This window comes from Molothrus aeneus, chromosome 3 (assembly GCF_037042795.1).
Source record: "Molothrus aeneus isolate 106 chromosome 3, BPBGC_Maene_1.0, whole genome shotgun sequence".
NCBI classification, from domain to species: Eukaryota; Metazoa; Chordata; class Aves; order Passeriformes; family Icteridae; genus Molothrus; species Molothrus aeneus.
The window spans coordinates 31,433,240-31,449,827 of NC_089648.1; the positions used below are offsets into that span (position 1 = coordinate 31,433,240).

At 43.3% G+C, this 16,588-nt stretch overlaps 1 protein-coding gene across 1 annotated transcript; it reads right to left on the reverse strand.

The window, feature by feature from the left end:
* Positions 1-1,848: 1,848 nt before the first annotated feature.
* On the reverse strand, positions 1,849-16,507 carry HNRNPU (heterogeneous nuclear ribonucleoprotein U). The gene is made up of 14 exons (XM_066546612.1): positions 15,593-16,507; positions 14,642-14,753; positions 14,446-14,519; positions 11,969-12,108; positions 10,279-10,378; positions 9,093-9,205; positions 8,430-8,693; positions 8,054-8,173; positions 7,317-7,445; positions 6,785-6,953; positions 6,008-6,247; positions 5,552-5,754; positions 4,421-4,492; positions 1,849-4,000 (listed from the first exon to the last, which is right to left on the reverse strand). Exons 1-14 carry the CDS (start codon positions 16,326-16,328, stop codon positions 3,947-3,949), a joined length of 2,526 nt encoding a protein of 841 aa, XP_066402709.1. The 5' UTR covers positions 16,329-16,507; the 3' UTR covers positions 1,849-3,946.
* Positions 16,508-16,588: the final 81 nt, after the last annotated feature.

Genomic DNA, 16,588 nt, shown 5'->3' on the forward strand with positions numbered 1-16,588 from the left:
CTTTTTCTGACACCCTGGAGCTTTCCCTATCCTCCACAGTGCTTTGGGCCAAGTTGTCTCCAGCTGTACTTACTCCTCCCTTGCTAGTTCACAAATACAGCGTGTGCACACTTCTCTGCTTGGGAAAGCCCAGCCCCTGGCAGCTAACATCTGCAGAACTGTCAAAGTATTTCATGTCTCTGCAACTCAGTTTGATTTCTTGTGGCTTTGCCTGAGGTTTCCCTGTTAGAAAGCACTGGCCTAGTTTTTCAAAAGGTCATGGACAAAGAAACTTCCTAATCTTAAAATATGACTTCATCACCTATTTCTATTAAAAGCAGTGATTGGAGTGTTGCAAGGAAAAAGAAAATAGTGGCTTACATCATGAATAAGAATTTTTCTTTCAATGCAAGTGGTTTGGACTGCAAGGACGTAGCCAGAAGACTGATTTAATTAATTCCACTATCACAAAAAGTGGGCACAGCGTCTAAAAATCTCCTCGCTGCTGAGCTGTCCTGCGGTAGGCACTGAAAGGAGCTCGCATGCAGGTGCCACTCACAGTGAGCACCGCACACAGGTGGCAGCACTGCCGGGTCCTCCCGGTGCAGCAGGGGAAGCAGCCCAGCTGCTGCTGGAAAGGCCAGCTCCCGACAGCAGAGCGGGGTGTGGGGACAGGGATCTCAAAAGCCACCCCAAAACCAAAGCCTGCCCCTGATGTCCCACAGCTGTTTACAAAGTCCTCTCACGCAGGACACCGCCCTCGCCAAGAGCGTGGCGTGTCGGGGAAGCGCCTCCAGGTACACAGCGTGTATCCTAGCGACTGTAACCAGCAAAGGCAGCAATACAGCTGGAGTTTGTTTGGTTGTTAAGCGAGCGCTTCCTCCCGGGACACGCAGCACAGCCCTGCCTTGAGCCTGCAGCCTGGCGCGCACGGCCCCCGCTGAAGGATGGGCGGGTGAGGTGGCAGCAGCTGCATCACACAAGGGCTGCAAGGAGAGCACTGGCACTGCTGCCAACAGCTGCACGGGCACCACGTGCCATGGTCCCACTGGCAGAGCTAAGCCCGAAGCTACCCAGGTTTGTACTCTTGTAAGGGAAAAACCCCATCTCAGGTGGAAAAAGCCAAAGCCAGTGTGCACTCCAAAAGGAAAAGCACCCCAAAACATGAACCCAAACCTCAGTGTTGCAGGCCACTGTCTGTGCCACCGCCACCAGCAGCACGGCTGCTCTAATCCAAGTACTTTCCTGCATGTAAACAAACCCTTGTAAGCTGCAAGAAATCGCGGAACTTGACAGATGGCTCAGCCCTCTCGTTTTGGCCATGTACCGCTGTGCCCTCCTCACCCTTCTATAGCCACCAGCTAAGTTTCATATTGTCCTTTCTAAATGCAAACTGTGGGTATTTTAGTATTAGTGACTCTTTAGGCAACTGCTTCTCTATAAAAGCCATTTTCACATGGCAAAATAAATCCCTTCTCTAGGAATATTCAGAGCTACGTTGAGTGTGTGGGCGGACCCAGGCTGAACACACGGCTCCATGCAAGCACTACTCTCCACTCAACTGTGACAAATCACGAGCAGGATGTACGTGGACTTTTCCACCCCCTCTCTGAGCTACACGTGTCCCAATAGAGCATGTGCTGAAGCTTTTCTGAATTCTGTTCCTCAGATAGTGCTGAACTTACCAAAGCAGCTTTTGTTGGGGAGGAGTATTTTTAATAGAAACAGGATACTCCTTTTTGAGTGTGAGAATTGAAGCATCTCACGTGTGGCTGTTTTGTTAGGTTTTTTTTCAAACACCATACAGCAAAGAAACTGAAAACAAAACATCCCAGACTTTTGAATTGAAATACAGGCTTTACAACCACATAGCAAGCGTAGGCTCTTATATTTTAGTTTAAGACTATATCATTTTATAGAGTACCAAAATAAGCAAAGGATCAGCACTCCATACAAAGTGTTAGTTCTTGTGAGGAGGGTAGAAGGGAAATGGACTTTAATTACACTAAACTTTTTTTGCAAGTCTAAAGAAAACTCCATTTCAGCAAAACATATTTGGGTTTCAATTCCCCAAATTTCATTAAATAATGCTTCTTTGAAGACAATTTACATTTTTCTCATTCAAAATAAAGGGATGATTTAAAGCACTATTAACAAGGAGGTGGTGCCGTTAATGTTTAATGTCAATATGCAATGGCATCTGCTATAAAGGCTAGAAGAGCAACACAAGCTTATCTTTACTTCTGAAGACTACTAGAAATTGACTAACACTGGAGAAAGGTTTCAAGCACAGCACACGACTCTAGCTCTAGGCTGCTGCCAGGAAGCCTCTGCTAGTCCATACACTGCCACGGGGACTGCCAGCACCCTCCAGGGCCCTGATGGCAGCAGTGCCACGCGCTCTCACGTGTGTACCCCGTGTCCCTCTTACAATGGGTACATCTTTTCCCTGTCTTACGGCATTAGAACGCAAGTTAGCAGCTAACATTGCCACTACAATTTTACAGAATCATAAAGCTGAACAAAATAGCAGTTGAAACAAATTGAAGCTCTCTGTTAAACTCTATGACAATCCTTCCTCCTGTCCTACTCCCTGTCCAAAGCCTCCTCCTGCTCCTTCCCTAATGGCTATTTTACAATAAAGAGGTTAAGTGGATTTACATGATGCAAGCGCAACTCAAAGACTTTTGCCCTATACATATAACCATGTCAAACTGTGAATTATACATGTGATAGATCTCTAACAGAGCAACCACCAGATTTTTAAAGAAACACAAGTATTTCAACATGTACAGTAATGAGTTTAAAACTGTCCAACATCGTTGCTTTCATACATTCTCTTCCTCTTTATAGCATTAACGGGATTTTAGACCTTGATGGCGACAATCCCAAACAAGAGTAAAATGAATTTATTTTATTGCAAACAAACGTCTAGAGTTAAACTTCTCCACCCACTTTCTTTAAAGAGAAAAGGAATCAGCAGGCTAAGGAGATACACCCATTTGAGAATTGACATGATTAAAAATTAAGATATAAAATGGGTGACTCACAGTTTCATTAGCTTACAAAATGGTGGAGGTAACTACTACAAGCACACTAGGTATACAGTATTTTGTGGGGAAAGAGTTATACAGACACACAGCTAACTTCATATAGATCCCATTAGACAACTGGATTTACAACAAGTTTTGTTTAATAAGAAATGGGCAAAGCCAGCTTCTTTTCAGAATCAAAATGCAGAACAAATGGAAAAAAAATTATGGTGTTGTACCTTCACAAGTTTGAGCCTCCACAAATAAAGCAACCGAGTTTTACAACTTTAAGAGCTTCTACATACACTCCACCATCACTATTTAGCCCCAGGTTTCCTCTTTGCCCCCAACATCTTATTGAGTTCCAAATGTTACAAAAAAGTCCTAGTTATTGCCAGAAACTTTTGCCTCCCCCTCCTCCCCTCCCCACCCAAGAGCTTCATAGAGAGGATGGAGTGTAATAGGGAGCTTTACATAATCTCATGGTATTTGAGGGCTACTAAGATGCCTCCACACGAATCTGGTTGCTAACATTTCTATCATATTGTGACATGACTCACGACTGTTTCTTAGAAATTGGGGGATGGGGAAAAAGGAGAAAATTCTTTAATAAAAAGACACCAGGTACAAAGCAACGTTTTACTTTTGTTGTGGTAAAAAAAAAGTCACATTTTACAGATAAAATGTAGAACCCTGAAATACTGACACATTCTCTTTTCGTGCACAATGCTGAGGTTCTCTTACGAATCACTTTAAAACTGCAATTAAAAATGTACAAAAAAAGAAAAGAAAAAATCAACCCACAAAGCTTCTAAAAAAGGAACCCGCAGGCACTTCCTCTTGTGGAATGTTTAAAAAGTTAGCCTACTAAAGAAAACAGTCGACTTCTTGTGAAGGTTTTGGAGAAATATGTATCAGTTCATTTATTTGGGTATTCAATAATATCCTTGGTGATAATGCTGACTCCATGGCTTCTGACCCCAGAATTGCTGCAACAGATTAATAAACAGTTAGTTTTAACCTGCAATCACATAATGGTTAAGTTTCTTACTTGGGGGGAAAAAAAAAAAAAAACATTTAACAAACGTTTCCCTGGGACTTGAGAAGATTAAAGTCCTTTTCAACAGCAGCAAGCTCCTGAACAACTGAAGGCAGCTAAAAGTTCACTTCACAGCAGTAATGTGAAGCCAAGTATTACATACCATTAAGAACATTAAGCCACAGCTGGTATTTGATATATCAAGACCATCAAGGCAGATTAAGTTTTGCACAGGAAGCTATTTATAGTGATATTACCTAGCATTAGAAGATTTTGCTATCCACTTTTGACTATGCATCTCTTTTTTTAGTCAGCATTTTACAACATTCAAGTTAACAATCAGTAAAAAGATCAAGTTGGGACTACTTACACCCTGCTGCCACTGGTTGTAGCCCTGAGATTGGTTTTTGTAGCCACGATTATTTCCCCTTCCTCTGAAGTTCTGCAAGAGGAGAAGAGTTTTTAACTACTTTGTCTATATGCATTTTTTAGCAGTGTCCTAATACTGATCTTTGTTGCCACCAAAACATCGCACACCATATAGAAGTATCAGCCCCAGGTTAATAAAAAACACACCACCAAAAACACTAGAATACCAAAAGCCTCTTTCCTCCCCTCTAAGCAACTGCTTTGTAAGCATAGGGGCAAGAACCTCAGAATTAATAAACCAGCTCCAACTGTTGTTGCCTAGTCTGGAAAGCTGGCTAATCCAGTTTTGCCTCACCCTATTTCCAGCTGCTAAATGCACCAGGACAACTAAAAATACAAGAGCTTGTCTATTTTTAGTTAGAAAGGCTGTAGTTGCTACAAGGATATGTTATCTGATCAGACAAAAGGATATGGGTCACACAACTGAAAATAGACAAACTAGCCCACAAAACTTCTCACAGAAGTTATGATACAACAAAGGGACATTGATACAAGTAGATAAAAATTTGCTTTTCCCCTGTTTGTCAGTATTAGGCAAACCTGAGCCATGTTTACTGGCTTGGGCTCCATCTGCTGGCTCTTCAGTAATCCCAATTTTGTTTTTCCAATACTTCCACCGATATTCCATCAGGTAAGATCTAGGCTAGTGTGTCTTTATTAATTGTGTTTGACACCAGACACCAAAACAAAGACTCTGTGCAGAGCTATTTTCAGAAAGTTCTCTACATGTTTGATAAAGATACACTATGACCCTCAGGCCAAACAACAGTTACTATTATTGGGGAAGTGAAGAAACACACAAAAAACCAGACCAGCCTTCACACACATGCACTAAAAATCTTCATTTTTAACAGGACAGAGGTACAGCCCTAACATGAACCCCCTGCATCAGCAGTCGTTACACAACGTTCAGAGCCCTGGGCACATGCACTAAACTAGAAAGGCCTTGCAGCATGAGCATGGCATCAGTGTAGCACCACAACCTAGTCTGTGACTCCTCACAGGCACCAGAGCTGTCAAAAACATCTAAAGTACACTAGATCAACTAGTCAGTCCCCCCTCAAAGCATCACCTGGTTGTAGTTTCCCCTGTTGGGCATTCCACCTCTGTTATAGTTTCCTCTGTTTGAGTAGCCACCTCTGCTTGGAAAGACAGGGCCGCGAGGATAGGGGTAGCCAATTGCCCCGCTGCTGCCACCGCCGCCGCCGCCACCTCCACCACCGCGCTGAGGCATGTTGCCTCCCCTCCTGTTGTATCCACCACGATTGCCAGGGACTGCAAGGGAGAGAGAGTTACTTTAATCAAGTAATTGTTAGGTCTTACAGATTTCCTACACCAAGATGAACAGTGCAATCCAAGGTCTGATGAGCCTGTCATTTAAGCTGGACAATTAGCTATGTACTAAAATGTTAAATTACTGAAATTGAGTTCAAGGTTCCCACTATATAATAATTGCAATGCAAGTACGACAAACTTTTTCCCCAGCAGCAGCAACCTCCAGAAGTCACAGATTTATTTCTAGGCTCACCTCCTCCTCTGAAGTTGCCCCGCATGTTGAATCCTCCACGTCCTCTCTGACCCCTATTAAACTGATTTTTATTGCTCTTCTTGTTCTTCTTTGAGCCAGTGTTCTGCTTCTTTTCTGGTGGAAGAGCTTTCTTACTTTCTTCTTTATACTGTTCCAAAAGCTTCTGAGCTTCTTCTTTTTGCAACTCTACATAGATTATTTCATCAAAACATTCTGCTACCTCTGGCAGTGTGAAGTTCCCTATAATTGCAAAAACACTGAGTATTCAGCATCTACATTCAGCTATAATCAAAGCCGCAATTTAACCACCTTTCCCCCATTCTTCCTCCCACCCTCTGCATCCCCTCAGCATAGGGACAAAATTACGTAATCTGAGCATTTAGGAAATATAACAGTGACAAAGGAAATAAACAGGTCTTCATGGAGTTGCCAGTACTATTCCAAACCTTGAAAACATTCTGCCTATCTTTTTTTTTTCTTTTATAAGCCTCCACTCAGAACACCAGTTTCTGCCAAGTATGTCACGTATATAATAGGGCACTTTATGCCAAGACAGCTTTGTGCATCTGCATGAAGCGTATCACCGTAACTGAGTAGTGTTAAGGACTGCAGCAGAGGGAACACAATATAGTGTTATCCTACCAAGTTACAATAGTCTTCCAGTTTTGTATAAGTACAACTGTTTAAGATAAAGTGGTTTTTTAGACTTCACGTTTACTTAATCCTTTAAACAGATACTCAGCATCCTAAAACACAGTATAGGATTATGTTCCATGCCTTTCATTTTGAGAACTGCATGCTCTGGAAGATCTTTTCCCTCCACCTCTGCCTTCTTTTGTGTTCTTTGCTTGTAGTCTTCATCTTTTGGGCAAACAACAACTGCTTTGCGCTGGAAGCCTGCAAACAGGCACATTTTTCTCCTCTGCGCAGCTGCAGACACATTTGTCTGAAAAAAATGCAGTAACTTACTACACGTAGCTGTCATTGTAAGAGTTAAGGAAGTCAACTTATGGTGTATAGACTTCACCTCTACAAGAGCTTGCAATGAAGTTTACAAATAACTGGACATAAAGATGCTGCATAATGCAAAGTTACGAGCTTGTATCAATGTGTTAAAACACTTCCTCCCACATCCCATAAATCTAGAGAAGTTCAGACAAGCATTTGTAGTAATATCTCAACTTTGTGTCCCCTGAATGAGTAGTAAGTAACTGAAACAACTGCTATAATAATGTAACTTTAATCCCAATTAATTACTACAATACAGCCTATAAAAATTTCCTTAACCGTTTTTCACTGAAGCTTCTACCTGATCCAAAATGAAATTCCGCTTCTTACGAGCTGCAATCTCAATGAACTTTCCAAGACACTGTGGAGCTCTCTGCAACAGTGTGTTAAGTTTTCCAGTGTCTGCCATCTGACGCTTAAAACCTGCAACCTATGGAGAAATTTCCCAGAGTTAGTCAGTGTAATCCTGGTCCATGTGGCTGACATTCTTTGCTAAATGCTTTCCACACACTTCAAGGGCTGTTCAATTCAAGGCCACAACTGCTGCAAATTGGTCACTGAAATTCTCAACCCTCCATAGAATGTAAGAGATTTATAAACAAAGACTCCATAAGAATTGGTACCATTCAGTTCAAGATATACTCATCACAATACTAATTCCACCTCTGAGAACAGTGATGTATAGAGAAGTAGAAATACATTCAGTAGTCAATAACAGCTGACTATTTCTTACATTTTATCACAAAAAAGCTTCTGAATCTTACCATGTGTGAATTAGCAGCTCAGCAAGGTAATATAATCTTTACACAGAACCATTAGGTTGGAAAGACCTTTGAGATCACTGAGTCCAACTAACACCAACCTTGTCAACCAGACCATGCACTTAAGGGCCACAGCCAGCATTTTCTTCAATACCAATGGTCACTAGCTAACTAGTGGCCAGCTTCTTTGATACCAAAGAACCCCATGGCAGCCAGAGACCCTGGATTTATAGCAAGTTTTCAATATATCAAGAAATAAAAATGTCTTATCACTTACCATCATTTTGTCCATAATAGTATTTGTCCCAAGAATATTGTATTTTCCAGGATTTGCTGCTGCATGTTTGGTAACCCATGTAGTCTTGCCAGCTCCTGGCAAGCCAATCATCATCACCACCTATGACAAAGTTCTGTATTTGAGATACTAGTTCAAAGATTTTCTTTAATACACAACTTAGCCCAGCACGCCTAATGGATACTGTGGGGGAATGTGGGGGTCTTGGAGGTGGGGAAGGTAGTGAATAGGTCACAAGACACTAAGTATTAAAGCTCCCAAACAAAAAATGTAAGAGTGAGGTGGAATAGTCTCCTTAACTCTAACCATTTCCATCCATATGCTTTAACAACTTTTGAGATCATCAGAAGAAACTTACTTCACAATCCTTCTTTTGCTCAGGTCCCTTTGGTCCTCGGACCCTATCCTCCAGGGGGACCTTCTGGATGAAGGTGTACTCCTCAGGTACTGGGAAGTAGGGTTCCTCCTTCTGACCAAAGTTAAACTCAACCGCACAGTTATGGCAGAGAACATGTGGAAAGAGTGGTCGCCCATCAAGAACTTCCTTGCTTATTTTGAATGCAACACCAAGCTCTTGTCCATTCTTGGAATATGAGAGTTCCACTTCATCACCATCAAAATTCTGTTTTTCAGACGAAACATTATTTTGGATAAAATTAACTCACTTTATACAGTTAATTAGTCACTCTACTGGCTATGTTCACTCAACTTCTGTAACACTGTTGTTTCATAAAGGAACTAAAACCAATTTTCTCTTCTAATGAGTCACTATCAATGATCATTTTGTTCAAGATCTGATTTTTTGTTAAAAGGCTTTAAAAGACATTTGTCCATGAATATGAAATTATGTTGCCAGCAGTCACTGTTAGTAATAGCTGCTGTTTCTACTGCCTCCCTATGTTAAACAACTTGTCTTGCTCCCATGATGATTTTATGTATTTGCTTTACTGCTTCTAACATCAAAGCAGTCTAAAAATTCAAGGATGTTTCCCCTCAAAAGAAAATATAAGTGAAAACTTACAGCAAAACATGCAATCACATCATTTTCATCAAACTTCTCACCAAAGTCTTCAGTCTCACAATTGCATGTCTTTATTCCTTTTAGAGAATAACCGTAAGAAAATTCTTCTTCACCTGAAGGAACAATTTAAACTAATTACAAAAAGGCTTTTTCATCTAAACTTTTAGACATAAATCACCTTACAGCTACTTAAATAAGCTGCTGTTCATAGTATTTTTATTAATGCCAAAACATCTATGATACCCCCCCAACAGCTATACAAGCTCATTCTTCTATTCAATACTTTCACTTGAGATAGAACAGCAGCGTTTCCTCATGCCTGTTTAAAAGCTTTATGCTGCTGGTTCCAGATTTATGCTCTCAATACAAGCTGAACTGTCAGATAAAGACATGAACAAGTATTTTAAACTGTGAACACCTGATTATGCACTGGTATACCTGCTGTAACGTAGTCAGAAAGGCTTTCTGAAGTTAGTCTCCAGGAGCACTTACCCCTCCCATTTTAAAGGGAGTTTAGCAGACAGTCAGCCTATGCAACAGCTGAGGATGAAGCTGCAAGGAACAAGCTAACAGGAAGTGTCAAACACAAGGACTCAGGTGTGACTTAAGTAGAAAGCTGTTGCTGATGTCAGAACACATCAACTCACCAATATTTCCCCCAAACATATGTTTCAGCAACAAGTTATAAATATTATTATCATCAGCATGTGTCATATATAAAATGAAGCCATACTTATTTCTTTCCAGCTATTTTCAGAAATTAGGATTTTCCCACCAAGCAAAAAAAAGATAATGTAGTTACCATGGGTTAAATTTTATACCATGCACTACCATTTAAAAGTGGAGGGAAGGGCAATTCCCCTTTTCTACTTTTGACACTACAAGAAAAAGACAAATCCTTTATCTTGTCAAGTATTTAACAATGTTCTCAATAACCCATACATAATCATTGGAAGAATTAATTCTTAAATTATGGCCCTAACCCTTACATGTCTGAACACTAAATGACTTTATTTGGTCCTAGTAATGAACTTTCTCACACCATGTCCAGAAAATGACTCAAATTAAGATCACTTTTCACAACACACAGACTACAGTCACTAAGCTTGTCCCCCCTGCTTCAGGAAAAAAAAAATTGAAACTTCAGCCACATCAACACAAAAGCAATTAAACATTTAAGTCTTACCAAGCAACATTCCACTTGTGTTCAGTGACCAGCCAACTCGCACTTCATGTATGTCAATGTCTTTTGTATACAGGTGCTTAACAGGAATCTTTTCTGTAACCTATTTTTAAATTATTCAGTAAAAGGTAAGCAGTATTTATTAAGTATTTATTATACACTAACAAGATGGAAGAACAAAAGGTAACATTTTGAACCTTTACACTTTGGTTAAATCTTTGCAAAGTCTAAGTGATCACCTTCAGCAAAACCAAAACATGCTCAAGAATATCAAACTGCAGCTAGTGATTAAACAGTTCTATCTCCTGACTTAGCAATGAAGATTGAAGATGCCATACATCTTCATCACTTTGTCACAGCAGTCCCTGTCAGTGGTCAAAAGCCTTAAGTGCTTTTGACATTGTGTTAAAATCACAATCGATACAAATATTTATTAAAAAAAGAGTTGCCACAAAGTTGGGATTAACAGTAAATTACTTAGCTAAGAAAATTTGCACTGTATTAAAAAACTGCTTCTTAGAGGGAAAGTATTTTTCACTGTGAGCAGACTTCCTGGGCAAGCTGCCAGCTTCCAAACAACATACCCAGATTAAAAAAAAAAAAAAAAAAAAAAAAAGGGCAACAAACAAAAACACCCCAGAAACCCCAACAAACCACCTAAACACACTGGAATCTACATGCAGCCAGCTGTTTTTTAACTGTCTTTAGAAACTTTACTAAAAAGAAATGAAAAGCCCATCAGTATCCTATCAACCTCTGCAACTATTCCAGTCAGGTGACTGAGCTGAAACTCATTTGAAAGCAAACAGGACGCTAAATAGTGACATAAACTTCACTTCACTGGCCTTCCGAAGTTACAGGTATCAACAGACACAGAAATCACTGCATGCAAAAGTTGCATAATGGGATCACTACCCAATTCTCATGGTAACAGTTACATTTGAAAGCACTAGAGGAAGAGAACAGATTAATATACACAGGCCCATCATATGCAAAGAAGCCTTTAATATTGCTAAGTAAAAAAGGAATAAGAAAAATAAATTCAATCTTTGTTGTTTTGTTCCTCTTCCATCAACAAGCTGGAGAAATCAGTTTGTTAGAAGACTGATTGCTCTTTGCCATTCTTACCCTTCAGGAGAACTCTTGCTCTCAAAATTCAACTACCTGCTAAATACTCACATTCAATGCATCATGTCAGAGTTAATGATGTTGAAAGGGACCTCTAGAGGTCATCCAGCCCAAATCCATGCCTAGAGCAGATCAAACTCAAAGACTAAGCAGAACCAGAAAGGACTGTAGGGATAATTTATATCCTTTAAAAAAAAAAGTCAAGCTCTCTGTAATCTTCAGAAAGCACAAGCAAACTTCTGAGTAGAGAATATAAAAATACTTTCAGTGTTGATGCATGAGATGACAAGTAGAATTAATGATTAAAAAATAAGACCAGAAGTCTCATATTCAGAACAAATGCAGTGTTTTGTGGGTTGTTTTAAAATTTCTGTGTTTTGTCTGTTTTTTAAATCAAAGTTCTTATAAAAGAGAAAACAGTTTTGCAAACTGAGCCATCTTCTTTTAAGAGAAGGCCATTTTAGAGTCCTGTTCACATCAATGCGTTTCAACCACGTCCAAAAAACGTGACAAGTATAAATATAATATTTAAGCATGCAAAAGTCTCCCATAAACATTAACTCACCTTCATCTCAAAGCAGACTTTGCCTTTAGAAACTCCATAGGAGGCTCTCCCTCCAGCCCAAAGGAAAGCAAAGCTTTCCATGGTCAGAGAGGAAGCACTAAACCGGTCTCTTGAGATTTTAAAATGCAGGTCACAGTTATCTGTTAACATAAAAATTATTCTGTTTACTCTGATTACAAAATTAAGTACAGGCATCCAATTTTATGCATTAAAGATGATGCCAGCTTTTAAGGGTCACTTTAAAGACAAACTGCCAGCAAGTACCCAGGATCTTTCTGAGAAGCAACATGTCTAGATGGAACTGCAGACTGAAACTCAGCCAGAATCTTAGGAAAAGCTAGCTAACAAGTAATTTTCAAGGTGCCATCTTCACTTCTGTCACACAAATTCCCTCTATTTTTTTTCCATCTGCTTAAAAACCCCTAACTTGCACTGTACCTGCTTGAACCCTGTCAGTTACCTCTTTCCATCAACATCGAGCCATTGGCATTGTGCTCTCCAGTACCCTCTAGAGACCTGATTCTGAAGCAGTCTCACTGCTCAAGCCCAAGCCTAAGGCCTGCTAAGAAGTAAATGTGAACACTAATGTTTTTATTTAAGTACTGAACGTCAATTAGCAAGTCAAATTAGATTATGTCTATTAAAATAAAGGCAGTTAAGTCAGATGCAGTTATGCTAAGTACAGAGAGTGTGCTAAGAGAACCTACTTCAGCCCAGAAACACAACCTGCACACTAAATTCACCTATCACTCCAAGCACTTAAGCAGAACCTTGGTTTTACAAGCATCTTCAGAGCTGCACACCATGAAATTGCAAATGAATCTCCCAGTAAGTTTCAGAAAAACAATGCCAAATGGTAACAAGAGGTGCAGCATGCAAGACTTGAATTCCTCAGAGCAAGGAATCCACAGAAGCAGCTCCAAACCTACCTGATAGTTACAAGAAAGGAGCAAAATGAGCAAACAGTGAGGAATTCTGCTCTGGTATAAAACCTGCAGGATGCCAGAATACACTAAAATGCAGCCTGCCCTGTACTACTGGCAGCTCTTATGCACAAGATTTTGTTTTGTTTGCATACAGCCATCCCCAATTTCAAAAATACTATTAGTGATCCAAGTGTCTTCTCATTAGTAGTGCTAACTCTTATTTGCTGAAAACAGATAAAATCATACAGAAGAAACCCACCTTTGCAGGTTACCTTTAGAATGGGAGATGAGAAACAGAATTTGAAGTTACTGCTTCTTTGTAAGACACAGGCAATAAAAAGCACTTAAGAGTGGCTAAACCTCTTACATGTCTGGATCACTATCCAGAAGAGAGTGCCAATTCGTTACACAATTCAGCCTTACAGCTGTGTTTGAATCTTATCTCTAAAGAGTCTGCCAACACTTTGCGTCAGAACTTGTCCAGTAACAAGATTTTCTGCTAGAAAATACTATTATTACTAGAAACAGTAATAATGAAAAGCAGTTATTTACTCAGCTATTGGAAAAATCCAAAGCTCCCACAGAAGCGGCTACTCACCAGGTTAGCAGCTAGAAACTTGAGACTTAGTTAGCAAAATGTCAGGGATGGCATATCCAGCAATTTACATGGCTGTAAACTAATACCTCCTTCCATTTTAAACCATTTCTTGTGGAATAAAACCACCTGAAACTTCTAACAAATATACCAGACAATGCCAAAAGTTAAGCTTTCCTTCCACGGCACTGTAAGAATCCAACAAGTTCAAGCATTACTTCAAGTTTTCTAATATTGTGCTCAGTCCTTATACTTACCCTCAAGAATACAAATGTCAACTCTGCCATTATGGAATGTTACAGTAATAATGATGCTTATAATCTGCCTCAAAAAAACCCTGTTTGCAGACACTCCTCAAATTCTATGCTCTTGCTGACCAAGTCTCTCTGCCATCCCACTTGCACAAATCACCACCCAAAGCCCACACACTCACAGGTTACATGAATGGGTCATTTCTGAGGAGGCATTAATAGATTCTGTTAAATTTATTAGAAGATAGAAAGAGCACGCCACTAAATAGGGGTACTTGTGCAGGAAGCTCGCTTCCCAAAGTGTATTTTGTAAGCACTTATGCTGTTGTCTCTCTGAGCTTGCTGGGCAGTAGTGCTGGACAGCTGTTCCATCGAGCTGTCTGCAGGGTGTTCTATGTGCACTCTACACTTACTCACCTAAGCTTCCATACCAGATTAGTGTTTTGATTAAGACTGCTTCACAGAACTGTCTATCACTACAGAATTCATAGGAAAACCAAGCTTATTACTGCTAACATACTCATAAGCCTTCTGTTCTTTAGTTTGCTAAAAATAGGTGGAAATACAGTATTTTTCTTGTTTTTTAAAGTTACCTGGTAATGAAAATCAACAAATGTTATCCTCCCCGTCTCAGAAAGCATGGCATTAAGATTAGAAGCCTTAACACCACATCTTTCCAGAGCAAAGGAAAGCGTGTTTACTCACAAGTATCAAGACAAACCACTGTGTCGTCAAAATGTTCATCTTCTTCTTCAACAGGTGGTTGAGGGGACTTGGCCCTGAAAAAAAAAACCCAAACAAAACATAATAAAGCTACACGTATTTTCAGAAAGTTGAAACAACACTTCTGTACTCTATTCCTCCTCATCACAAAATGCAGCCCAGCACCAATTCTGTTTACCTGCTATACTTGTTTTCCTCAATGTATTCAAAGTATCCGCGGCCATGGTCTTCACGTGGTCTCTTTACTCCCCTCTTCTTCTCACCAGGCTTTTGCTCTGTTTTACCATCTCCTGTAACAGAAGCAATGAATTATTTAGATTATTTTAAATTTTAGTTTAATTTGGAATAAAGTCTGTATCATGGTTTCGACTTTGCAAACTACAGCAAGCTACAGCATGAGATAAGCAGTAACATCTTAAAAAGGAATTTTACTATGTTATTAAGGTAAAGCCCAGAATGTTGAATCTTCACGGGAGACTCAAAACTTGTCGCCAATCAGAAACGATTTAGCAAACGGAAGTCACCAATACACTAACGCAGCAGCCAGTACGGCCCTCAATGTTATGAGCCCCACTGAAACCATCCAGACAAAAAGAAAAAAGAAAAAACTAAAATGGTAAAAAAACCCTCCTGACCCGCCGCGCCTCCAAACCCGCAACACCATCACCACCCGCCCACCACGGAGGCAGCGGGACATTGCCAGCCGCTCGCAAGGGCACCGTGCGATCCGCACGACTGCGCCTCCTCCCGGCGGGCCGCGGGCGGGAGCCCCAGGGAAGGGATTCCTCCTCCTCCTCCTCCTCCCGCCTCCATTGTACCGCCAGGCCTTCCCAGCGCCATCCCGCGCGGCGGCGGCGCCCAGCCCGGAAGTGACGTCAGGCGCGCCCCGCGCGGCCGGGCGCACAATGCACAGCGCGCCCCAGCGGCCCCTCCGCCGCCCCTCCTCCCGCGCCCCTCCCCCGCCCCCCCGCCGGGCCAGCACGAGGCGCGGGGCCGCCAACGTCCTCCCGCGCGCCCCGGAAACCACCCCCCTCCCCAACCCCCCCTCCCGGCCGGGCAATCCCCGTCATGGCGGGGGGGCTGGGATTAATGGGCCCCCACCCCGGTTCCCGCCGCCACGCTCACTCACCCCCGGCGCCCTGCGCCCCGGGGCGGCCGCCTCCGCCGCCGCCTTCCGCTTTCTTCTGCTGCTGCTGCTGCTGCTTGGCGGGGCCCGCCGGGCCAGAGGCAGCGGCGGGCCCCGAGGCGCCCCCGGCGCTCTTGCCGGGAGCCTCCTTGGCGGCAGCGGCGCTGCGCGGCGGGAGGAGCGGAGGGGGCTGCTGCGGCTGCTGGGGCTGCGGCGGCTGCTGGTCACCGTGGCCGTTGGCGTCTCCGGCCGCGGCCTCCTCCTCGTCGGCCAACTCGTCCTCCCCCTCTTGGAAACCCTGGTCGTCGCCGTTCTCATCCTCCTCCTCCTCCTCTTCCTCCTCCTCGCCGCCCGCCTCCTCCTCCATGGGGCCGCCCCCGGCCCCTGCCCGCTCGCCGTTCTCCTCGCCCAGCTCCATGGCGTCGCCATCGGCGGCCTCCAGCCCTTCCTCGTCGTCGTCCTCCATGGCGGAGGCCGCGGCCTGGCCGGGGCCTCCCCCCTGGCGGAGCTGCGCGGCGCCCCCGCCGCTCTCGGCCGCCTCCCCCTCCACGCTGCCGTTGCCGGGCTCGGCCGCGCCGCTGGCGGGGCCGCCCCCGCCGGCCTCCTCCTGGTCTAGCGCGGCCTGGAGCCGCTCCATGAGCTCAGCCTTGAGGCCCTTGTCGGAGAGGCGCCGCTTCTTCAGCTCCTCTTTCAGCTCCGACACCTTCAGCTTCTTCACGTTCACGGGCGAGCAGCTCATGGCGGCGGCGGCGGCACTGGCGGCTCGGTCCCTGGGCGGCGCGCGGGCGGCGGCGAGCAGGGACAGACGGGCGGCTCTGGCTGTGCGTGCGGTGTGTCAGTGCCCCGGCGGGCGGTGGGTGCGGGCGGGAGGCGCGGGGGGTTCGTGCGGCTGCGGGAGCTGCGGAGCCGGACCCGCCTGGCGCCAAATCCTTTCACCGCGAGCTCGCGAGGGAGACGCGCCTCGCGGGGCCGCGCACGCACCGGCGCCGCGCGCGCGCC

Excerpts from the sequence above, each read along its gene's own strand:
- HNRNPU (XM_066546612.1), bottom strand. The coding sequence starts at position 16,328 with ATGAGCTGCTCGCCCGTGAACGTGAAGAAGCTGAAGGTGTCGGAGCTG. Across the intron at positions 12,109-14,445 it reads AGTGGTTTGTCTTGATACTT|ATAACTGTGACCTGCATTTT; the intron begins GTGAGTAAACAC and ends TTATGTTAACAG. Across the intron at positions 5,755-6,007 it reads GGGCAACTTCAGAGGAGGAG|TCCCTGGCAATCGTGGTGGA; the intron begins GTGAGCCTAGAA and ends TCTCCCTTGCAG.